This window comes from Pagrus major, chromosome 7, assembly GCF_040436345.1.
Source record: "Pagrus major chromosome 7, Pma_NU_1.0".
Taxonomy (NCBI): Eukaryota; Metazoa; Chordata; class Actinopteri; order Spariformes; family Sparidae; genus Pagrus; species Pagrus major.
The window spans coordinates 6,227,793-6,251,317 of record NC_133221.1 but is presented as its reverse complement, the minus strand read 5'-3'; the positions used below and the strand labels follow the sequence as shown (position 1 = coordinate 6,251,317).

Genomic DNA, 23,525 nt, shown 5'->3' with positions numbered 1-23,525 from the left:
TCCCCATAAGTCATACTGTACATTTAAAACACATGGATCTGATACTTTAAAGGATCATTTCTGCTCGTTACGACTTCATTTCTGAGACATTTGAATGCAGCATCATCGGTACAAATCCAACAGGTCGAGAAACAGCTGACCGCTTGCTAAGCCCCACCCTCCTCGGTTACTGTTGCTATGCCAGCACATATAACAGTGACAGATTGACCACTCAAAATAAGTAATTAGTTATAAAATGTTAATGATCTAAACTTCTCCAAACCAAATTAAGTGCAGCCAGAGTTGTTAGCCTAAATGCTAATACAGTAGTAGCATCTAATCTCCCACACAGCTGATGTGAGCAGGTCCTGATCAGGGCTTCTTCTCACATAACCTGTAACTCCAGTCAGTAAATCAAACGGCACCTCGCTGTGGAAGAAATGCCAGGTAGGCATTAATAGGTGGTGAGCTGTTTAGCCAGGTATGCTAACGTTTGCAGCTTAGAGCTTTTGAACACACTTTTTAATCAGTTTCTTTACACTTTGGCTGTTGTGTTTTGTGTTTTGCAAAGGCCAAAGAAGACATCGCACCCTTTAATCTCTTTGAATACACGTGAGAGGTATCAAAAGCTAGATCGGTCAGCCGTGCCTTGTTACAGTTGCTAATCAATGATAGGAGATTACTGTTCAGGTGAGGGATTTAGCGAATGATAAATAAAGCTGTGTTTCCACTGCACCGTACGGCTCGGCTTGACTCAACTTGCTCGCTTTCAGTTTTTCAGTGTCAGAAGTTTTGGCATCACTTTGGTCGAGGCTCCAAATATGCTGAGGTGATAGTTAGCAGTGGGTCATTGTGAATCATCACTGAAATCGTCACCCACCAACCTAATTCGACTGCAGTTTTTTCTTTTAAATTCACTTGAACCTACTGACTGGTCTACTGACAAAGCACAGACATTTCTCTGTTTGGATTCCAATGAAGAGAAAACAAAAGATTTTTATCCTCTATTGTTCCTATATCTTTGTGTTGTTTTACGCGTCGTTGCCAAGAATCCCACCTACGTTGTGAAGGGACCAGCCGCAGCGGAAAACAAAAATGATAAAGGTGCCTGGCACCAAACCGTGTCGAGTCGGGCAGAGCGAGTCGTACCGTGCAGTGGAAATACATCCTTAGCGAGCCAGTGGTTAAGTCAGTTTACATAAATCACTTTATTTTTGTGTTTCTTTTTATGTCGCAGCTTTCGCAGATCTCTGCAGCTACAAAGGTAGTCAAAACTCTGAGAACAGTGTATCAGCCTCATACGAGAATGAGGAACAGTTTGAGTGATTCATTTGCTTTGGATATAATCTGGACATCAGATTACAAACATTTCATAAAGTCAGCCTCCTCTGCACTGTGACACATGAAGGAGGAGGAGGGTTTTTTCCCTGATTACACACTATAGACGTTTAGGAGAAATGGCCTCATTTTATACCATTCGCTCAGCGACATCACTTTCATGTGTATTCTGCAGCACAGCAAAAGTTAATAACTCCAAAGTCCATCATGGAACATTTGCATTTTCTCTTCTGGTAATAAATATGCAAAAGACCGTCCTGATGGTGTGTCAAAGACTTTGTCACACCTCTTTTTATCTGTTATCCCCTGCCAATAACACATACAGCAGACAGCAATGCAAATAATCGAAAGACGAAATCAGACAGGTCCATCTGACAGCACACACACACACACACACACACACACACACACACACACACACACACACACACACACACACACACACACACACACACACACTACACTTAAGCATTTGCCACAAAAAGAAACAAACTCGGGAACAAACATGCTCACAGGAAATACTGTAGCTCCTCTCTTGTGAGGCAGACTATGCATTCCAGTGAAAGGTATGTTTCAACATGCAGCAAAGTTTGCCCCAGAAAAATATTACCTCCTCATTTTCTCCTTGTGGACAACTAGACACGCTCCGTTTTTTTCCAGCTGAATCCAAACGTAAACAAAAACTGCAACAATTACCGGCAACAGGAAATTCTTCTGTAATTTCTTTATAGGTTGTATTCGGAGCAAAAGCTAAAGAGATTTCAGTTTTTCTTTTTAATTGTTTATTACATCCACTTCGGCTGAAACACATCTGACCTCCGCAGCACAGTCAAATATTTACATGACATCCAAGTGACACATGCCACTGTCACAGTGTCGTCACTGGGAGAAAAAATACAACACACTCGAGCTGAGAAACACCACTAAATCCTCCCAGAAGTGAAGGACGACACACAGCTGAGCCCGACACTGTTCAGTTCGGGATGATCAATACGAGCTCGTGAGAAAAGCACCACTCACCGGCAGCTGGTCTCTCTCTCCCCCTCTCTCTCTCTCTCTCTCTCGGCTCTAACAAAGTCAAGTGTACTGACTGCTGTCTCAGGCAATGTTGGCTGGACTATGACGCAACCAGCCTTCCTATCCATAGCTTCAGGGCAGGGGAAGAAGAGAGAGACAGACAGGAGGGCGGTGAACCAGACCAAAAAAGGAGGAAGTGAGAGGAAAAAAAAAAAAGAAAAGAAAAAAGAGCTGAGTATTCCGAGTTAAATTAGAAATGTGATTTGGACACAAGCTGCTCCAAATATGACATGGAAATTGATTATTTGGAAACCACTTCCAATGAAAGAATATGGAAAGGAGAGAAGGCTGGTGGGTGCCAGGGGGCACACTGGTGTGTTGATATGAGAAGCAGATGTGAAATCTGCAGACACAGGAGGAAAAACAGACTTAAAGCGCCGGTCTGTACAGATGTTAATGTGTGCTACATTCACGGCCTCACACAGACATAAAAAAACAGGTAGTTCACAAAAAACTAAACCGGTCGTTAGCCGTGTTTTCATCAACCTTTTTTTAAATTTCACCCGCTTGGTGTGGTTGTTGACGTTCTTGACAAAGGATAAAACAGGCTTGATTGGAGATGCAAACACCTTTAGCAAATAACTTCTGACGTAACATTTAACTCTGAAAGGACAAACAATAGCGACAGACGTCCTCTCATCAGTCCACACAGATGTGATGTGACCTTGATTACATTAATTCATGAAACTAACAGAAATGTCACATTTCCATCGTGTTTTTCTACATTGTATTTCATCATTTCATAAACCGTTTCTTCTGTAACGGTATAATGATTTTCCAAATTGAGAATCAGCGCCACCTATCGCTGATCTCAATGAAAACACTCCTAATTATAATTGCATAACTGTACTGGAAACCAGCAAGGAAACAAGAATCATTTGCATTTTCTTTTCCTGATTTTCTCGAAATTTGTTTAACATTTGCGAAGCAACTGGATGTATCAGGGCTGATAAATATCTCTGCTAATGTAAATGTTGAATGTTTAGCTTCGATCTACAACAATTACGGACGAATCAATTACTTGATCCTAAGAAAACTATTCCACTAACCATTTGAGTCATTTGACAGTTGGGAGAAACTGCTGCTTTTCCTTTTCTTACAATACAATCAAGTCAATATCTTTGGATTTTGAACAAAACAAGACATTTGATGATGTCATGATGTTTTCTGATGTTTTGTAGATCTAATAACTCACCAATTAATCGAGGAAATACTTCCTCCTTTAGCTCTGTAATCCATTGTTTTTACAGAGAATGAATGAAGACTTATAAAACACAACACAATGCTACTGAAGAGAAAAAGTGTCATCACGTTAGAATCCAGGATAAAGCATTTACATTATATTTACCCACCATAGAAAAACTCCTCTTCCCAGGAGAGGAAACGTCTTTGAGCTCCAGTATAAGAACCAGTCAGTATCTCCAAGGTCCAATAAACAGCAGGTGGTGAAAGTTGTAGTCCCAAACTGAATCGAACTTGTTCTGTAGTCCCTCTAATGAGTGAACGTGTGTGTCAGTGCGGTAAAAATAATCCCAATCTTTAAGTGACAACACCTGACGGAGTAAATCCGACAGTCCTGGTGGGATCGAAAAAGAAGGTGACAGAGTTGAGAAGCGCACTCTGTTTACTACAGCGGTCTACTGGTGAAGACACACACAGGCGCACACAAAACATACACACACAGAAAAATCAACCCCGCCCACCTTCTCAATCACACCCCCACAAGCTCGCACACATCCTGGCTGACTCATGAAAACTCCCACTGAAACTGATCTTTTTTTCCCCTGAGAAATAACAAAGTTTTTTTCAGTCTGATAAACAGTTTTGTGACATTTCAGCTGATCCTGGTGAAACTCTGTAACTCCTGGTGAAAAATGTGATGTTTGCTCACTGGATTCTAGTCCCGAGTTGTGTCCGTGACGAACGCCCCGGCCCGATTTAGTAGTTAATTTGAACTTTGACCCTGGAGGTTAAAGGAGGTTAAATGAGGGAGGTCAGCTGGGTTTATGACCGGCAGCAGAGGGGGGAAGTAAATCTGTTCAAACACAACCAACACACAACCAACATCAACACAGAGACTATTAGTTCATCCCTGATCAAAGAAAAGACAAGAAAGTCTTAAAAATCATCTGAGATTCCCTCCTGAGATAAAAAGCCTTGGGTGTGGTGTTAAATGATTAGTCCTTTCACTAAATCTTAATCTGCAATAATTTGGTAAACATGTTTCACACGTCAGAGTCGATTTACTCGTCACAGTGCTTCTAAGTAAACAGTTTTGTAATGCCCTCCGTGGCTCTCGAGGAGTTTTGTCACGTACGACCACAAACATGATGATGTCACAGTGGCAGATAACCTTTGGGTGATTAATCATTTTAATTGCGTTCAATTAATCATCATTTCTTTTAGCAGCAACACTAAATATCGGTTGGTTCCAGCCCCCCTCAAATATGATGACATGTAGCTTGTTTATATTATAATTTTTTGTGGGGGTTTGCCAGGCAGGGAGGGTTTAACGCCAATGACACACCAGGCTGATGACTGTGGCTCTAGTTTTTGCGGTGTGTTCCAGACAGTCAGCGCTGGTCCGTCCTTGTCGGCGGCTTTTTGGCCGATTGAGCGAGTACAATCATCTCGTCGTTGAGAGAAATCTCTCTGGCGGTTCAGCTCAGCATAGCTTTTTTGAGAGGACGATTACAGGCTACCACCACCTGGTGATCTGGAGAGGTATTTCCTCTCATACAGGCGCACAACGTGCAAGCTAGTTTGCTGTCGGCTATAGTCTTTGCGGTGTGTTCAAGTGCAGCTTTTTGTCTGAGACACAGGCAACTTGAGCCGACAGTCAGCCTTCGTCACCGCATCGGTTTTAAGGTACACGTTGGTATGAAAATTGACGTTTATCATACTTTGTACATTTGCTCGTTTACGGTATTGAATTCTACTGTGTTAGTGTTATTAAAAATATAGATATTTCGAGTTTACAACAAGTCTCATGTCTGTCAAGAAATAATATTTTGTGAAATTATAATAGTGTTTGTTCAACCAAGACCACCCTTCTGTTTTTATTCCTTTAGGGGCATGGTAACTGATAATAAAGACAATTGTGCAATACCATGAAACCATGATAAACACTTATTTGTCACATTTCTCAGACAAAACAAGCTATCTCTAGGCGTTACAGTAGACTCTGAGTAACACAGAATCGAGCAAATTATTGTGACATACAGCGAAAATGGAAATAATCACTAGTCTCAGCAATGGAGCGGTGTGGTGCAAGTAGGAGAGCACAGTGCTGTGTGGGTGTATGGTGTAAGAGCTAAGTATACTTAGTATGATTTATGGCCTAATGTCCTGTTAGAGTCTGTTGCACTGACCGCAAACACTCAGCCCACTACTCTCCGTTCTTTTGTCATTCAGGTTAATCCAAGATGAACCGTGTTTAAATCCCCCGCAATTAGCTAGCTCACAAAAACAGTCTAAACCCCCTGAGGCTGGGGGGGCCTCATGTTTGGAGTAAGATGATGAAGGGGGGGAGGTTTTTAAAGCCCCAGACCCCACCTCTCCTTGTCCCGTGTCTTCAAAACAAGGCGACCTGTTGAATCCATGTCTGCCCCGCCACCCCCCGCTGTCAGCCTTAATTAGAAGAGGTTATATTTAAAAAGAGTGGACGGCACAATGCAATTACTCCGAAGGATTAGACCCCACTGGCACTGCCATTGTTAAAGGCAGAGATGGGGAGGGGGGTGGACTGAACACGAGTGACCTTCTCTTGATGCCTGACCTTGGCATTAACCCCTCAATAACCATAAGCTTTGAATTCTTTCACATCTTCAAGGGGAGCGGTTCAATAAGGGGGAAAAACAAAGGGAAATGTGAGCGTGAAGATAACGAAGGATGAGCAAGCCGGTGTGAGAAAAAAGACGTTCAGGAGAGGAGAGAGGATTAGATCAAATATTTCCCCCGTGATGCTGCTGGAAGTTCCACGGTTTCGTGGCTGGCTTCAGTTAAGAGTGATTTAGGGAGCAAGTGTTTCCACAGCCATAATAACACGTTCTGAATTGGAGATTTTTTCAAAGCTTATTATCGCCTCTCTAACTAAGCTGCACTGGCTGCCATTCTCACAGCATTTCATTAAGGAGCGGCTGTTTACACTCTCAAAACACGGAGAGCAAACCAACAATTAGTGGGGTTTGCCATGAGAAGGCTCTTCGCATGCGAGGGATTTGGGGGGGGGGGGGGTTGTTTTCTCGATCCATCTCCTCACTGGGGGCCTTCTCTTAAGTCTTTGAACCCCCGGCTATATTGGTCGGCCCATACAAGGTCATTTCCATCACAGCGTCAGTCAGGTACCTTCTTCCTGTTATTCCCCTGTCTGCCGCGATGCTGCATCCTGACTGGGATGCTCCTGGGGGGTTGGACTGGCGTCACCGGTACGACCCCCATACTAGTGTTTGTACTTCCCTGATGAGACATTGTATGGATGGACACATATGTCAGTGTCCAGCGTGTTTGTTATTGCTGGAAGCATGTCAAACGGATTTTCTTTCCACTAACCCTGACGGACAGACACCCCCTTTTTTTCCACATTTCAGTGGTGTTACATCATTATTTTTGAGTCAGTATTTGATCTCAAAGGGCAATTCCGGTATTTTCTTTTTTTCCCCAATCATTATGTTTTTTGGCCTTTCCATTGCTTCATTAGATAGGACAGCTGAGAGGGGAGGATGACAGGCAGCAAAGGGCCACAGGTTGGACTTGAACCCTGGGCCACTTTGGCAAGGACACAGTCCCCAATATGGCAACGTAGTTACATGTGTTGGCGTGTACATTTTTCATATTTTAAGTCCATTAGATGACCTCAGCTGGCAGCCGCAACATGTGTGCAGTGGCTGCTATGTAATCTTTTGTGGCAACCGCGACTGTCAAAGTTACGACCACTGAAAGTGCTTGTTTACGCCACTGACAGGCTGAAATGTTATTCTGAGTGTCTGACATCACGGTCTCTGATTTCTACGGAGATAAACGTTTCTGTTGAATAATAACATCCATGTAAAAAGTCAAAATGTTTATTTAAATTCAGCCAAGACGCTGTAAATAAATACTTGTCGGCGGTTCCTCACGGTCAACTTGAAACTCCGCTCTCCAATTCTGACTCATGATTCCACCATCGTCTTCCTGCAACAACTCACCTCCTTTTCAGTTCAGAGGAATATTTCTAGCTGAGTGAGTAAGTATGAATCATTTACATGCAAAAAAACATGTAAACAAAGGGCCCGGGTTTAAAAATACCGGAATTCCCCTATAAAGCTCAGTGGTGCATCTTACAACAAAGTAAGATAAGTTGAGTTTTTATATAAATGACGCCGGTGGTGATGATGAATAGACATAAAAGCCTGAGTAAAGGTTACTCTTGGACAAAACCAAGGAAATTTATCATCACACTCTGCAGTCAAGCATCTTTCAACAAACTCTTTTGCTTTTACAGCCCGCAACTCCGCTGTTTCGATTTACCCCGATTGTTTCTTTAGCAGAATGTAAATAAAAATCTCCCTTTCAGCTGTACAGTACCTGCACAGTTAGAGACTAGCCGGTGACCGTGGAGTGAAGTTTCTTGCGGCTAAGCAGCCAGATATTTCCTGCAGGAGTTGGTGGAGACCAAAAACAGAGCTCAAAGGAGGGTAAATATTGAACTTATATTCACTTCAAAGGGCACAAACATGACTCCATGAACGATAATGTTGCTTCATATCTACTGGATGTGTACACAGGCGACTGTTTGCTAACATGTTTACCATTAACCTACATTTACTGACAGTAGCCCCCATAAACAACTGGACACTACTTACTTCTTATTTCTAAGAGGAAGATTGTGTAATTTCTTCTTTTAAAAGTCACGTAGTCCCATTTTAAGATCACACACACTCACACTTTAAAGCACTCTCACCCGATTCTTCAGAATCTACAGGTGTTGCTGAAATGTGCCGAAACACGTCTTCCACTGGAAAACACAAAACTACGTGGTCTCCGTACTGTATGGTTTACATTTTCACCAGAATCGGCCGATTACTTGTAGTCACCTCTCCATTAATCTCCGCGTGACTGCGGTCTGACGTAAAATTAGTCATCGTCTCAGAGTCATTTGGCTTCTCTTTATGGATTAACACATCTCATAGGGCTGGAAAAGTACAGCTGAGCGGAAGACACTCCGTGATTGGTTCACAGCTGATGAGGTCCTTGTGTGTCTGTACACGAGGGAGCTGCCAGCCTGTCGTAGCCTGCTGGAGTGGCTGGGATCCAGTCTTACACCACTGGAGAGAAATGTCCACATAAACATGGGAATGCCATGTCTGAGTTTCTGTCTGTGACAGGATTAACATGATGTGTCGTGGTACATACGCTTCATGAGAAAAGATCGCTTATCAGCTGACGTGTGTCGTACGACGTGGCTCCCTGGCACTCAACTTACAAGCTTATTCTTAAGCAAGAGTGATGATCAAATCAGTTTCCATTTAGTGAAATTATTTACAAGATGTCTCATGAATGGGTCGTGACAAGTCAACCTACCGTAAACTCACACTGGTCATAGTCACAAAGCTGATTACTGTGTCAAAAATATGATGTAAACAAACAATGAGTGTTTCTCAAACTCAGGGTAGTCCATCACGATCCAAACTGGATCCTAACAGGGATTTCTGATGATCAACAGTGTTAAAATGCAAGCGAGGGCCAGTCGGTCCGATCCAGAGTTTTTTTTCCAACAAATAAAACACTTTTAGGTTCAAATACAAGCAGTCAGGGTCCACTGTTACTGGATGCTCCGAACAACAGTAATACGTTAGTGATGAGTTTTGAATGCATTTCAGTTTTACTGGATAGTTTACAGGTCTAATTAAAGTCTGGCCCATCAGCCAACTGGGCCACAAAATGCTCACTGAAGCTGGCACGTGAACCCAAATCCTTTTAACCACACTGGCAACATTGGCAAGTGCGTCAGTCTGTCCACCATTTTGGCCCAGACTGAAATATCTCAGCAACTATTGCACTGATTGCCTCAAAATTTTGTAAAGACATCCATCCATCTCAACAATGATTGGATGGCTCACCCTGGAATTTGGGGCAGATTTCCATGACCCCGAAGGATGAATTGAAAAAAACTTTGGTGACCCATTGACTTTGTATTTTGTGCCATGATCAGGTCAAAATTTAGGGATTTCGCTAATAGAACCGCTGTGCCTCAGTTCAGCCTCACGGAGCTGCTGGCATGACTGTAGACTCTAGATTAATTTTGTTTAATCACTGCACAAAGAAGCAAAAATGAACAGAATGAATTGACAATAAATGCTTTATTATACGCCCAAAAATACAACAAGTCAACGTTAAGCTGATTATAAAATCATGGCATGTTTTTGTTCTACTTGTGTTTTATTTTGCTCCGGTAGATAAACAAAAAATCTACCAGTTTGTATGATGTTGGAATATGTGATACAAAATTAATTGGAGACGATACAAAGTATAAAAATCAATATACATAATACATTTTTACTATGATTCCTCAAATGTGGTTATTAAACACAAAGATAGAAGAAGAAGAAGAAGAAGAAGAAAAAGAAGAAGAAGAAGAAGAAGAAGAAGAAGTTCACAGGGAATTTAATAACTATAAATCACTCCAAGCATCTGTTTCTGCATGATAACCTCTAAGCATATCAGACAGCCGACACCGTTATACCTGTGATAGGCCAATATCAGCCAATAATAGTGGCCAACTGATATATCAGTCGGCTTTACTACAAGTAATCTAACTCTTAGTAGTTTCACCAAACTGTAGTGTAATGTCCGACACTGGTACATGAACAAATCTTAGCATGAAGCTACCTTTGTCACACAGTGCTCCAGAGAGCTTTTAACCCTGCTGAAAAACGTTAATGGGTCGCTAGTTTGATCTTATAGCTGCTTCCTTACAGAAGAACCCTGTTTAAAGTCACTTTTCTAAACAACACCCCCCAAAAAACTGTTCCCAATGCATTTGCTGTGTGAGAAAGTACTTCAATGTGTGTCTATCAGGGGGATGAAATGCTGGAAAACGAACCTGCACGCTCTCCCTTCCCTTCATAAACACATTAACACCCGAATATCTCACCAGTCAGTTTCCTGTTGAAAAAGTGATTAGGTAACTTTTCCTCTCTTCCCCTGATGACTTAACGACTCCAGAGTCATCAGAGCAACTGCAGACTATTTCCATTAGTGGGCTTGCATTACTTCATAAATTCAGCTTTCCAAGAAGTTTACAGTTATAGCTGAGGTCACATCCTTTTACATTTTTTTCCCCCAGAAAACTAATTTAAGGACTCTGTAGTCTGCAGTCACTCGAGTTACATAAGTAAAATACAAGATGTGAGAAATACATGTGGATAGCAATCGAGCAAATCTGATGAACATATAGCATTTTCCTTTTTTTAAATTAATCAGCTGTGACAGCTTACTTTTGAACGACGATGGAAATATTTGCACGGAGAGAAAAAAGGCAAAGAAAGAAAACATAGGAGGAAAGAAAAACAAGTGGCTGAGTGAAGCCATAAAATGCACAGCAGTTGTGCCCACCAGGACCTTTTGAACGGTAACAGAATATTCCTCAAAACAGCAAAAGACAGATAAGGAGGAGAGGCAGGCAAACTTAGAGGACACACACAGCTGTTTTAAATAGTCCCACGGTCCATACATGCTGAGTGACTGACTGCTCACACTTTGCAGGAGAAGTGATCTGGCTCTGGATGGAGCCGTATAGGAAGTCGGTGTCGTGAAACTGTGCACAAGCGCAACAGTATAAGTAAGAATAACTTGTAAGAAAAAAGCTTTTTAAATCTTTGAAGCAGTTTGAGTCTATACATGCAGAGGCCCGGTCCAGAGGCCTGGTCTTGTTAACTGCCCGAGGGGGTTGGTTGCCGAGATGGATGCCAATTGGCAAGACTTGCCTAAAAGGTCTTTAACTACAATCAGGCGGATGGGAAGGTGTTAGACTGTTAGTGTGTCTGGATGACACTTAACTTAATCCATCTCTACCAGTAAATGGCACCTAATACCTTGGGCACCCTTCAGCCTTTTGACACATACAGAAAGTGGGCATCCGGCCCAAATGCGAGTGTTTACTGAGCAGCCTCAGCAGCTCCCTGTAAGTGTCAGTTAGGTGAGATTTCTTGGCCAAGCAGGTCAGCGGGAAGATAGTTTACAGTAAAATCAGTACAGCCAGTGCATCAGTTTTTGTAAAAAAAAGCAAAAAGATACAAGTAAAGAAAATATGACAACTATAACTACAGACCATCTTGACGGTCCGACCCGCGAGTACTCATTACTACAATATTACATGATGTGTTACACCCATCTCCAAGCTCAGCCTTCATTTTAAAAGTTTTATGACTGCATCAAAACGAATGTGGGCCAGTGAAGTTAAGTGTGGTCAAGTGTGTCTAATCTCGGCCTCCTTGCTCGGATCATGCCCGACTTTGAACTCAGCCTCGATTGTGATCTAAACTACAAAACTGTTAGTAGATTGTGGTGTTATCATGCTGACAAAAATCTATCCACAGCCAGACCCACATATAAACACCTCGCAAAATACTTGAAATCACTTCCATGGTAGTAGTTTTATCTCCGGGAACACATTTCGCCACAATGAAGCCCACATATACATTCTCAGGAACCGAAAACAATCTCAGCCAACGCTAGAGCATAAATAATTCAGTTCTAGTAATAAGGTCATTCTTTGTGGATGCGTCTATGCTTGTCTGACTAACATTATACTATTTCCCCTAAAACCTCAGCAAATGATTACTCATAACTTGTGACTGAATGGGGACAGAAAAGATGTGAAGAGAAAGGAGTGAATGGAAGCCAACCAAAAACACAAAAGGGGGTGAGGAGTGAGTAACAGCATGAGACACAGACGCCAGGTTTCCACTGAAAAGCAGCACAGGTTTTAACAGAATCGCCAGAAAAACTGCAAAAAGAAAAGGCAAGTTAATGTTTGCTTTCATTCCACTATTACATATATTGAGACTGATTCTCCCGATTCTCCAGTCAGATGCCAGGAAACCGCTGCAGAAGAACGAGAAGACGGAATTAAAAGACCGCCAGTCAATCATCAGATGGTGGGAATATATCGATTATAGATTTTTTTTTTCTATCATTTCACCCCTTTTTTCCATAAAAATGTTTTGGCAATGTTTTGGCAATGTTTCAACTTTTTTTTTTAAATTTCTGCCGTTTCCTTTCTAAGTTTCTATGCGCATAACGAAACTGTGCGTAAAACAATGAGACAGAGATTCAGCACAAAAATTCAAAGCCAGCTGACTGAAACTTTTTCTTCATCCTTTCAGTCTAAGCTGAACCCACACGCTTTTCACATTATCCCTGTGCCTCCAGCTGTTTGAGCTGGGAGGGGCCCATTGCCAAGGCGACCCACACCTTACCAGTTGTCTTGTCTGGTCCTGTCTTGTCAGAGCTGAGTGAGAAAGGGAGGGAGGGAGGGAGGGAAATGAGGGAGACAGGGATAGATACAAAGACGAGAGAGGGGGGGGAGCAAAGCGATCAGGGATAATAAGCCCTTCCATGTTGGAGTCTAGATCCAGGGAGCAAGCTCAGACTAGCATCCAGCGCTAACCAACATAATCTGAAATGAATCCCACCACCTCAGCCAAGAACTAACTCTGGATTGAATGCATCTGCCAGTGAGACACCTGCAGACTGATTTTAAATCCCACTGGCTTGCAGAAACCCACAGCAAAGTATTCAAAAGCACCAGCAAGCCCAGTTGGAAACACATGTGTCGGGCCATCTAAAAGCCTCCTAGTAGCCTTTGAGTGCTGTTGTGTAATGTGGTGACAGTGCTGAGCTACGGCAGCGCAAGTACAGAGGCTGACACCTGGTGTGATTTCAGTAAATTATGGTGCAGGTGAACTCATTCAGTTCCAGGCCAGTCATGCCGAGACTGGAAGAGACGCAGCCCCGTCGGGAGCTGATATATGGCGGTAGGAGACCAAAGGCAGGCCCGTCTGGGAATAAAATGGTTTAAATGCAGCGCAGGACTGGCCTCAGATTCTCTCTCTGTGTCCGTCTGTGTTTGTGTCTGCTCTGTGTCGTGCTGCCAAGCAGCCGGCATATCAAAGAGCCTATTCGTAGTTGCTTTACTCTTAAACTCTTAAAATGAAATATAAAAGTTTAATGTTTTTCATTTTCTGGGTTACAAAAAATGCCTTCTTTGATGCATCTAAATCTGTTTAGTGGGTGGACTTGGCTAAAGTCAAAGGATATATTTATGTTCCCCTTCTTCGTAGAAATGTGCCTCTCACTTGTGAAACAAATGCAGAGCGAGCGAGTGAGTGAGTGAGTGAGCTCTGGAGGAGGATAAGCAGGCTTGTCATGACATTGCCCCCTGCTGCTAAAAGCTCGGTACAGGCGATACATGTGTAACTATTGAGCAACAGCCTTAAAGGTTGAGCTAAATGGGAAATACACTGTCAGGAACGAGAACACGGCACAGTGAGTTCTCATTTTTCATCGTGCTGAAATGCCCAAACGATCATGACTCATTCGTGCACTGTTCTCACTTCACATCTTAAAGTAATAAAACAAATCAGCAGAAATATTGTGAAATCTCGGGATATCCCGTCTTTACTAGAACAGAAAATATCATCGTGGGGTCAAACCAAGAAGAGTAAGTGTAAAAAAAAAAAATACACTGATGCATCGTGACGCAATAATCTGAGAACTGAAAGCCAAAATCTGAAAATGTTATATTTTCATTCAACACTGCTCAGTGACTACACAGCCAGCGAAACTCAGTGTAATAAATTGCAGGAAAGAGTGAAATCTAAAGAAAACACAGCACCTGTGAACAGTTTTCATCCCCTCCGGAAGCTTTTTGCTATTGTTTGACAACATTAAATTAAAGTAGATTTATTGTGACACCAATCAACAGAAAGACTCTTTAATGTCTCTTAAATTAATAACTAACATACAAAATACTTAACACTTGAAATATGAGTGCATCTGTGTCCAATATACACTCCAAGCTGAGCTGCTGACATTTGAGTCTAAAGTTCAACATTGAAAAGAAGTCGTCATCAGAGCACTAAAATGTTTAAAGCCGCCTAATAGTTTCATACTGACAAGGAACAAATAAATATGTTTGTCATGGCAAACTCACAGAGCGCTATCACCATGTGGCGTGTAGCTTTTATGGTGTTCAACCTTAACGTTTTGATACACTCTCAATGCTCTTTTTAGCAGACACAGACATTTATTCAGCAAAAAGGCTCTGATAAACCACCTGCACCCTACCTGTGCGGCAGCAAACAGACAGGCAGAGTTAGTGACTCGCTGGTGAACGCAGTCGAGCACGTTGCACCTAAAGAACCAGATACTTCCCTCGGGAGTTAGTAGAGACACGACTCCAAACAAACGACAATGTTGATCTTTTTTCTGCTCTATGTGTAAATTGGCAATTGTTTGCTAGAGATTTACATCAGCTTCATAAAGCGATATTAATGTTAATGTTGTGTTTACGGCTTATTTGGCTGCACCCAATCAGAAAAAACGTCAATGAACTCAAATGAAATCACAAATACAGTCAAATTATTGTTTACGCTGATGTTTTGCTAATGGTCTTCACTAGTCTTCTTTGTCCATCTGTCCCAGTCCACACTGGGCCACCAGTCTTTCCTTAATCTCCTTACATAACACCATCAACCCTGACCCTGACCAAGGAGACCAGTGGCGTCAGACATGTTTTGTCCCGCACTGCATCCTCCTTGTGCAACAGCAGGTCCTTCAAACACAAAAGGCTACTTAAAATACTTAGAAACTTAAACTCACATTTTACCTTATTATTAACAACTCTGCAAGATCATCTTTACAAAAAACAAAAGGAGGGTCCTTGTCATTTGAGAGGGGGCCAGAGAAAGTGGGTCTGGAAGACTCAATAACGTAAGGAGCAGGGAAAAAGGCAGGAGGATAGCTCCGGTTAAGCTCTTTGGCTCTCTTCTTCCTCCACTTTATTATTCTGGGTTGTCATGGAGAAAAACTATATTTAACCGCCTCTCTCTCGACACGTGCTGACTGAATTCACCGTGTCTTCTCTCTGTCATTTTCCCTTCCTTTTGTTTCCGCAGAGAGGACAGCAAAGGACAACATCTTGATTCAATGGGAAAAATCCGTCTAATGCTCGGCTCTTGTGGCAGGAGAGAGCTGACGAACCAAAACAGTCGAGGGACAGACAGACAGACCAGACACTATGTCGGTTTCCCTTGGTCTTCTGGCCAGACTCCCATTTTCAGAAACCAGTGGCTTCAAAGGAATAATTCATTTCACAGTCTAGTGGCCAGACACAGAGCCCCGACACTCACGCCCCTTTTAACACCTAAAAGAAGAAAAGCAGCTTTGCCACTCGCTGATTCACCTTCACTGTGTGGTAATGCAACACACGAGAGATCCGATGACCTCTGGGGACACCCGACAGAGCCAAAAGCTTAAGGGGACCGACATGAGTTACGCCAGGGTGTGTGCACCTTCATTTTGAAGCCATTTCATTTTTAGTTCCTGTCTAAGTGGCAGTAAAAAGCCCTTTCTGAGGTGTTTTGGTGGCTCAGGGGTTTCAGATGCCGACCATGTAAAAGGTTCTGCAAATTACTACCATGTATGTAATTGCTCCCAAAAACGTCAAGTGTTTTCTGATCTGGTGTCTCTATCTGCAGGACGTCATCATTTGTCAATGTCTCTGAAAACCATCCGCTGCAAATCACTGATGCAAAAAAGCATTTTAAGGTTGAAGCTTGGTTAGTTAGGGTTAAGGAGAGATCACGGCTCGGGTTAAAATAACTACTTGGTTAACGTCGTTTGTCATCATGGTGACAATAATAACCACTTGGTTAGGATTCGGGAACAATTGTGGTCATCGTTGAAGGAAACCAACGTTGCCTTTTGGTATGAAACAGGAAACGAAAAGCAGTGACGCGTGGCAAAGTTTGACATTTTCTTAACCCATTCAACCACCCAGACCTCTCCTCTCTGCACTGCTTGTGGCTCTAAAAAAACATCACACTATTTACTCCTTTGCTCCTGATGAGACTCCTAATTCTGATGGCCCCCAGAGGTTTTATTGTCACTTGAATTTTGGGACATTTAATAAAACAATCTCTAATTGCAATATTCCTGGTTTGAATCTGGCCGGTGGAGCCTTCTTCCCTGTATTTCTTTTCTGCATCCTTATTTACTCTAATCTGTAAAGAGTGGCTGGTAGGAGGATTTGTTATTTTTTGTTTCTATTAGGCTAAGCTAACCAGCTGCTGGTTGTGGATTCATATTTACTGTACTGACATGAGATTGGTATTGATCTTGTCTGACTCTATGCAAGAAAGTACATTTATCCCAAAAATCTCAAAGTATTGCTTTAACTGAGACTTTAAGTAAAATAATATTAGTTAAGACAGGCGATAAGAAGATTGTCCAGGACGGGAAGACTCTCAAGATAAGCCTGCTGACTGTCGTACTTGTCATTGAAATCAGTCCCGGCACAGACCTTCTTTGAGTTGACCTGGCAGATTTAAGGGTCTTACCTTGGAAGCCCTCCGGCGCTCAGGACACTCAGGGTGCTGGCACACCACCCAGTCCTCCTCCTGGACGGGCTTGTCATCTGAAACAGAACACACAATTCATTTAGACGGTGCTCTTTATCACGTAAAACACCAAACCAGCCACCCAGCCAGCCACACATCCATTAACACACCTTTCTTGGTAAAGCTGTAAAAACAAACTGCAGACACGAAGACTGAAGTCACTGCATGTGTTTATATAAGTACGGAGTGAAAGAGAGGGAGGGAGAGTGACTACGAGCACAAGAAACACTCTCACACCATCACAGAGGACCGAGAAGCCATGTCATAGAGTGAAAAAAGACAACTCTGGTTAAAGAGATTTCTCGGAGGAAAGGTAAACAGAGGGAAGAGGGTGGGGTGTGTCGCTGGGAGGAGATCAGAGAGAAATGAAAAACGACCAAAGAGACGGGAAGAAAATGGAGCAAATGAGAGGCAGCCTCATTCTGGTTTTTGTACCAAAGTGCACTCATCGTGTACTCCACTCCACAGTAACAAATCACCATTGTCAAATAAACCTCTAAAATCTACTTGACTAGTTAGCCAACGCTGCATCGAGGGTATGATAAAAGGCAGTGTTTAGGTCTACATCTTCTACATGTACACACACGATAAAGATATCATAACACAGAGCCTGAGCGCAACAATATTTATCTGCGTGCCTAATGAGAAAAACAGAGAATACACGTGCAGGAAGGAGGAGGTAAGAGCTGGGATGAAGAGCAGAGAGAGCTGGAGGGGGATCGGGACGGACGGTAAAGGTGCTGGTTCCAAAAAGTCTCCAGTTTCTGGGCATGACGGGACTTTGTAGTAAAAACCTTTCCAGCGAGATCGGATAACCTGTTTGTTGTAATGTCACATCTCCCTATTTGGCTGAGCTGCACATGTAGTATCATTTCAGAATAATTAATAATAGAGACAGGCTGCTGCTAGAAAATGACGACAATTGATGGCTGAAATTTAAGACCGACTTCAAACAATTTGACGTCATGAAAGAAATTGTAAAGCAGCCGAGGCTCTTGTCTGAGCTGGTGCATGGAAACAAGTCACCTTGAGTCATCCACTTGGCTACAGCTACACTCGCAGGTCAAGGGTGCTTTTGGGGAAGAGGGAAAAACACTGTAATTGGTGCATACCACGGAGCCCATGGCTTCCCCACTGGGAAGGGAAGGGTCAACCTGCCTGCAATGAATTTGCTCAATGGGAGCAGAAACAAGGCAGAGTCCACAACCATGCTAGCTGCTCTGTGAGACTGCACTTAGGCACAGTGGTGCTTTGAGCTTAATGCTAACCTCAACATGCTAATATGCTGATGTTTACCAGGTGTAAAGTTAACCTTTTCACCATCTTAGTACTATAAAAAGCACTACTAAGCAGCGGGGGCTGATGGGGAAGTCATTATTGACTACTTCATTACTATTTTGACCTAATGATGGCGCTGAATGTAAAGTTAAAGGATCGTCAAAGACATTAAAATTCATCTTGAAGACATTCACTCAGAGCCAAAATTGTCATGTTCCTGGTGGCGTTAAAGGCAAAGTCAGGAGGATTTACCCTCTGGGGACCATGAATGTCACAGTTTTGTGCTAATCCGTCAGATTAATTTGACTTTGACCTGCTGGTGGTGCTCGAAGAAAAGTCAGGAAATCACTATAGTCAGTAGGATTCATCCTCAGTGGACCATGAATGTCTCTACCAAATTTCATGCCAATCCAACAGACAGATGTTGAGTTATTCAGTCTGGACCAAAGTGGCAGACCGAGCAGCATCGGCATCCCTAGCGCCACGCAACTAGCGTCGCTAAAAAGTCCATTTGAACACCTTTCAACAATTCCTCCAAGGCAGAGTGTACTTTGTCAAACTTCAACCACCTCCCGGGAAAAGAGAGAAAAAAAAAGTCTGTGCTGCGTCTCTGCTGTGCTGGGAGCAGGCCGAGACGCGCTCTCAGCTCCGACTGTGGCCTCTGCCAAGCGGGGCCTCAAGCTAATGGCTCCCTCAGGGTTTACAAGCAGCAGGCTGCAGAGGGAGCCTCCAGCTTTTATGGAGTGTTTCCCAAAGAGGCAGAACTTTCTTTACCACAAGTGGAACTTCACACATGAACTGCATTCATCAGGTGGAAAGAAAGAAAAAGGGCTAATGTTGCTCTGCATCAGCTGGACTTGCAGATAAACAAGTGTTTGCTAAGAAGTCAGCCATATTCAGTTAAAAGGTGATATCGTCACTGTTTCTACAGCTCGTTTCCGCAGCCCCCAAGTAGCCACAAAATCAGTAATTGCAGGTTAAAACAAAAAGGCTCCAAGCAGCTCTTTCACTTGTTTCCTGAAGCCACAAATATTTTTAGCTTAGTGGCTACAGTAGAGATTTCAGCTTTACAGATCAATCGGGAATCTTTCACAGTCTTGGATTACGCGGGACGAGCTGTTCTGAACCATTTTATGTTATTTTATTCAGTTTTAAAACAAGTCCCCATCTACTTCAGTTGTTTTAAGGGGGAATGCAGAAAAGCCATTTTGCTCTGAAGCTCCAGAATTTTTTTTGTAGACTACGAAACTTCACCCTACTTTCATTGGCATGGGTGCGAGTAGATAATGACTGAGATTCAAAGACCTAAAACTTAAGTTGTATCAGATAGATTACATTTGCTATTTAGTTAAATGATTACAAAGTTTGGTGCCAATACACAAATCTGCATACTTGGAACGACCAACTTGGAAATGAAACCAATTATCAGAGCAGTTGATGTTTGGTATTCAAAATTCAAACTACAGAAATGTGAAAAACAAATAAGCATTTGATCTGTAGTGATAAGTCAGAACTCAAAATTTGGTTTACAGCAGGCTGTATATATTCCAGATGGGGGCGTCCGTCGGCTTGTCATGCACAAGGTGCATTGGAGGCACCGCAAATGAACAGCCTGCATGAGTCACGTTATGTGTTGTGACCTTTATTCAACTTGATTTTAAAAAAGTGATCGCACAAACAACCCAATCACCTCAAATCCACTCTGTCTCCCGCTGGTCTAAGCTCAAGCTTCTCCTTCGCCCCTTAAACTCTCTGCCCTTGTTTAACTACCTGTCCATCCTGTTGTATCATAACATCACTGTATTATCTGCTGAGCTCCATCTTCCGTCCTACTTGCTCATATCTTGCTGACTCTCCCGCTTTTCTCTCTCTGATGAACTGGAATTCCTGAACTCAGCAGTGCTGATTAAGCCAAAAGCAAACACAAGCACACACTATACACGAACACACGTGACAGCAGACAATGAGCTTGCACACTAAAGAGACAGTGGAGCATCCCATCTACGCAGCTCTCCGCTGGCTTGTTCACCACAGAGAGACACTGCCTGGGGCAAAGACCCATTAGGCACCCATAAATAAGCCACAGCAGTGGAGGGGGGGGGCGAGTTGGAGATGATGCACACTTGAACACGCAAGATGTACTCCAAGTATTTCAACTTGTCAAACTCCACTTCCTCAGTTTTTGGCCATCATGCAACTAAGTTTTAAAGTGGATATTAGTCAGGGTTCTTGAATTTTCTAGTAAGTTTCACTTTCTTTCCTTACTCTACTTGCGCGCGAGCTACAAGGGATCGTCAAAGCACTGTAGTGCTGAAACAATTAGTCGATTGATCACAAGGTCAATCCCCAACAACTCAAGCAAAAAGCCCCAGAAATGTGTCGCTTCCAGCCTCTAAAATGTGATGATTTGTGTTTCTCTCTGTTTTGTATCATTGTAACTTGAATGCCTTTAAGCTTTGAACTGCTTGTAAGGGAACACAAGCTATTTAAAGATGTCACATCATGCTCTGGGGAAATTAATTATTAATTAAGTGATTAAAATAACTGAGCGACTAATTAATAATGAATACAGCCATTAGTCGCAGCCCTCAAGCATTCAGTGTTTGGGTACATTTGTAGTAGCTTTGACAGAAAAAAACAGAGCACAATAAACACGGCAATACATTATGAAATATACAGATTGTTTGTCTGAAGCATTAGTTATCCAAGTGCGCAACCCTGTAATAAATAACCCCGGTATAAAATCACTTACTCGTACAATAATTAAGCACTTATCAAAACTTTAGCCGGCTTCAGCTGTGATGTCAGCCGACAAAATCGACTATTGTCCAAAGCCAGGGATCCATTTCTTCAAATACTCCTTACTTAGTACTATTTCAAGTACATTTGCTACCGTTATCATTGTTTACTGGAAAGCTTGACAGGTGTAGCAGAAGCAATAAAGGGGTTGCAGATCGTAGTAGGGCTGGGTAACGAACTTCAATACTTTCATGGCACCAAACAAATTGCCTCCATGCTATCGAGTATCGGAAAATGTCTTCTCATTTGATACCAAATTTCAATACCTATGGAGTTACTCTCATCAGCAGCAGTGAGCCAATAAGCATGCAGCAAGATATAATAGTTCTGGTGATTGGCTGTCTCGGGGCACATGAATAACACTATGTTACGCCTAGAGACGGGCTCACCGCCTGTACGTGTCATGTGATCGTTGATTAAAACGGATTTCATAAAATTGGTATCGAAAAAAGTGTTGTTCAGGATCTGTTATTGAAGTCAAGGTACATGTATTAAAAGGTTTTTAACGACACCCAGCCGAAGAAATCTTTTACGATGCAAACCAATATCAAAAGGTTCCACCTAGTCTTTGCCATGTTCACTAGTTGTACTCATCTCCTCTTGCACCACCGCCTCCCTCAGAGCCCCACCAGTACTCCACGTTGAGGCCGGGAGAGGCCGAGCCAAGTACACGTTTAGCTGCGAGTCTCACACACGTTTTTATGAGGAATTTTAAGAATGCCTATTTGGTGAGATCGCATCATGGCACATGAAGACGGGGTGAGATTATTCTTTTGACTGCACTCCTCATTTTCACATCATGTTTTTACGAACCCCATCACCCTGCATGTAATGTGACATGCAACTCCTTGGCAGGAGGCGGTCATGAGAAGGCTCCTGAGAGACGAACACAGGTGGCAGGCAGGCGGGACGGCATACGGACTGGGGGAACCTGGCAGAGCGATAACCTTATCAGCACATGCAGGGGAGCAGAGAGACGGGAAAGTGAGAGCACACAAATCATAAATGTGGAATGAGATGACAAGGAGGTAAGGAAGCCCTGCGGGGAAGAGAGGTGGGGATGTTTGACTTATCAGGAGGGTCAGATCAATAGATGTGCAGATCAACAGGCCTGAGCAAGGGAGGAAAAAATAGATTTTACAAGGATCAAGTGGATTTTTTTGCTAAGTCGCTTGTGATAAACTGAGGAAAGTCTTAATTACAGAGCACAACATTTGTCTTAATGTATTCCTATAACCCAAACCTTTACACCTGAAACCCCCTCTTACAGGTGAATGAGTCTGGGCCTGGTGAGCTGCCGTTAAAACACGAGCAGGTTGCAGCTGTTTCCAATGCTGAGGGTTCAGTGGCAGCGGGGGCAGGACGCAGCCCTCCTGCTTAATGTTGTTTTACCCCCATAGCGGTTAAATCACACACATGTGCATCACACACTCTCCTACCCCCTCCCTACATCTTTCTCCCTCCGCAACCACATCTGAGCGAACCCGAGGTCCCCACGTATATAAAACTGAAAACCACCAAACAACAAGTGTAAACTGTTCCAGAGCGGGGCGGAGGAGCCGTCGACAATTTTCAACTTACAAGACGAAGAAAACCAAAAAATAACCCGTTTACTCTGCTGACTCATTTGGGAATCATCTAATGACAAAGAGCAGTTTACAAAACAAGAGCTTTCTCAAGTCTCACCACGCACACGAGGGGGACTACACGACTGTACGACATTAAGGTAGAGCGTTAGTCGAAAACTCAATACCCTGTCACCATATTTAAGAAGGGTCATGAGGGGGATTACTGCATTTCTTGAATTTTTCAGGGCATTTATGTCAGAAAAGTACAGTAATTGGTCGAGTACGAGCTGACTGTTACATAACAGCGTGGCCTTTTCGTGTCAGACTATTCTTTTTATGGGCTTTATTGGTGCTAAACTCCAAGTAAAACAGGAGCATGTTCTGCTGTTACTGGAACTCGTGGCTGACTATGACCTGAGGAATTCCAGCGTGTGCTCGTACACTGGGGATATTTTGGACCTGCCTGGTTAATGCAGTGTGTGTATGGCGGGAAGTAAGAGCTGGGATAAAGCCACGATCTGATATTTCGACTGAAACCCAAATTAGGACTCGCAAAACAACCTAATTTTGTTCACGTCAAAAGTTTTTTCCTGGTGCAGTCACTCAAACGCCGAGTCCACCTACAGTCGTCAGTCCATGTGCAGACTTGTAGTTGTTCATGAACCCTAATGGAAGTAAAATCTATTGCTAAAGCCTTTCTTTTTTCATTATTAATGTTAATACAGTGTGTCATTGATGTTTAATGTGTCATCTGACCTACATGATGTGCTAAATCTACTAAAAAATCTTCTTATATTCATACTTAACCAAATAAAAATACTTT

General features: G+C 42.7%; 1 protein-coding gene across 3 annotated transcripts in view; it reads right to left on the bottom strand.

Annotated features, from left to right (window-relative positions):
- The window catches only part of plekhg5b (pleckstrin homology domain containing, family G (with RhoGef domain) member 5b), a 72,617-nt gene that overhangs the window by 38,046 nt on the left and 11,046 nt on the right, over positions 1 to 23,525 (bottom strand). Inside the window, exon 2 of one of the 3 annotated variants that reach the window (XM_073469557.1) lies at positions 16,998 to 17,074. In XM_073469557.1, coding sequence (XP_073325658.1) covers positions 16,998 to 17,074 — 77 coding nt within the window. Of the gene's footprint in view, positions 1 to 1,927; positions 2,044 to 3,746; positions 3,991 to 16,997; positions 17,075 to 23,525 lie in introns of those variants that run through there. The other 2 variants (XM_073469558.1, XM_073469561.1) reach the window with 2 other exon arrangements.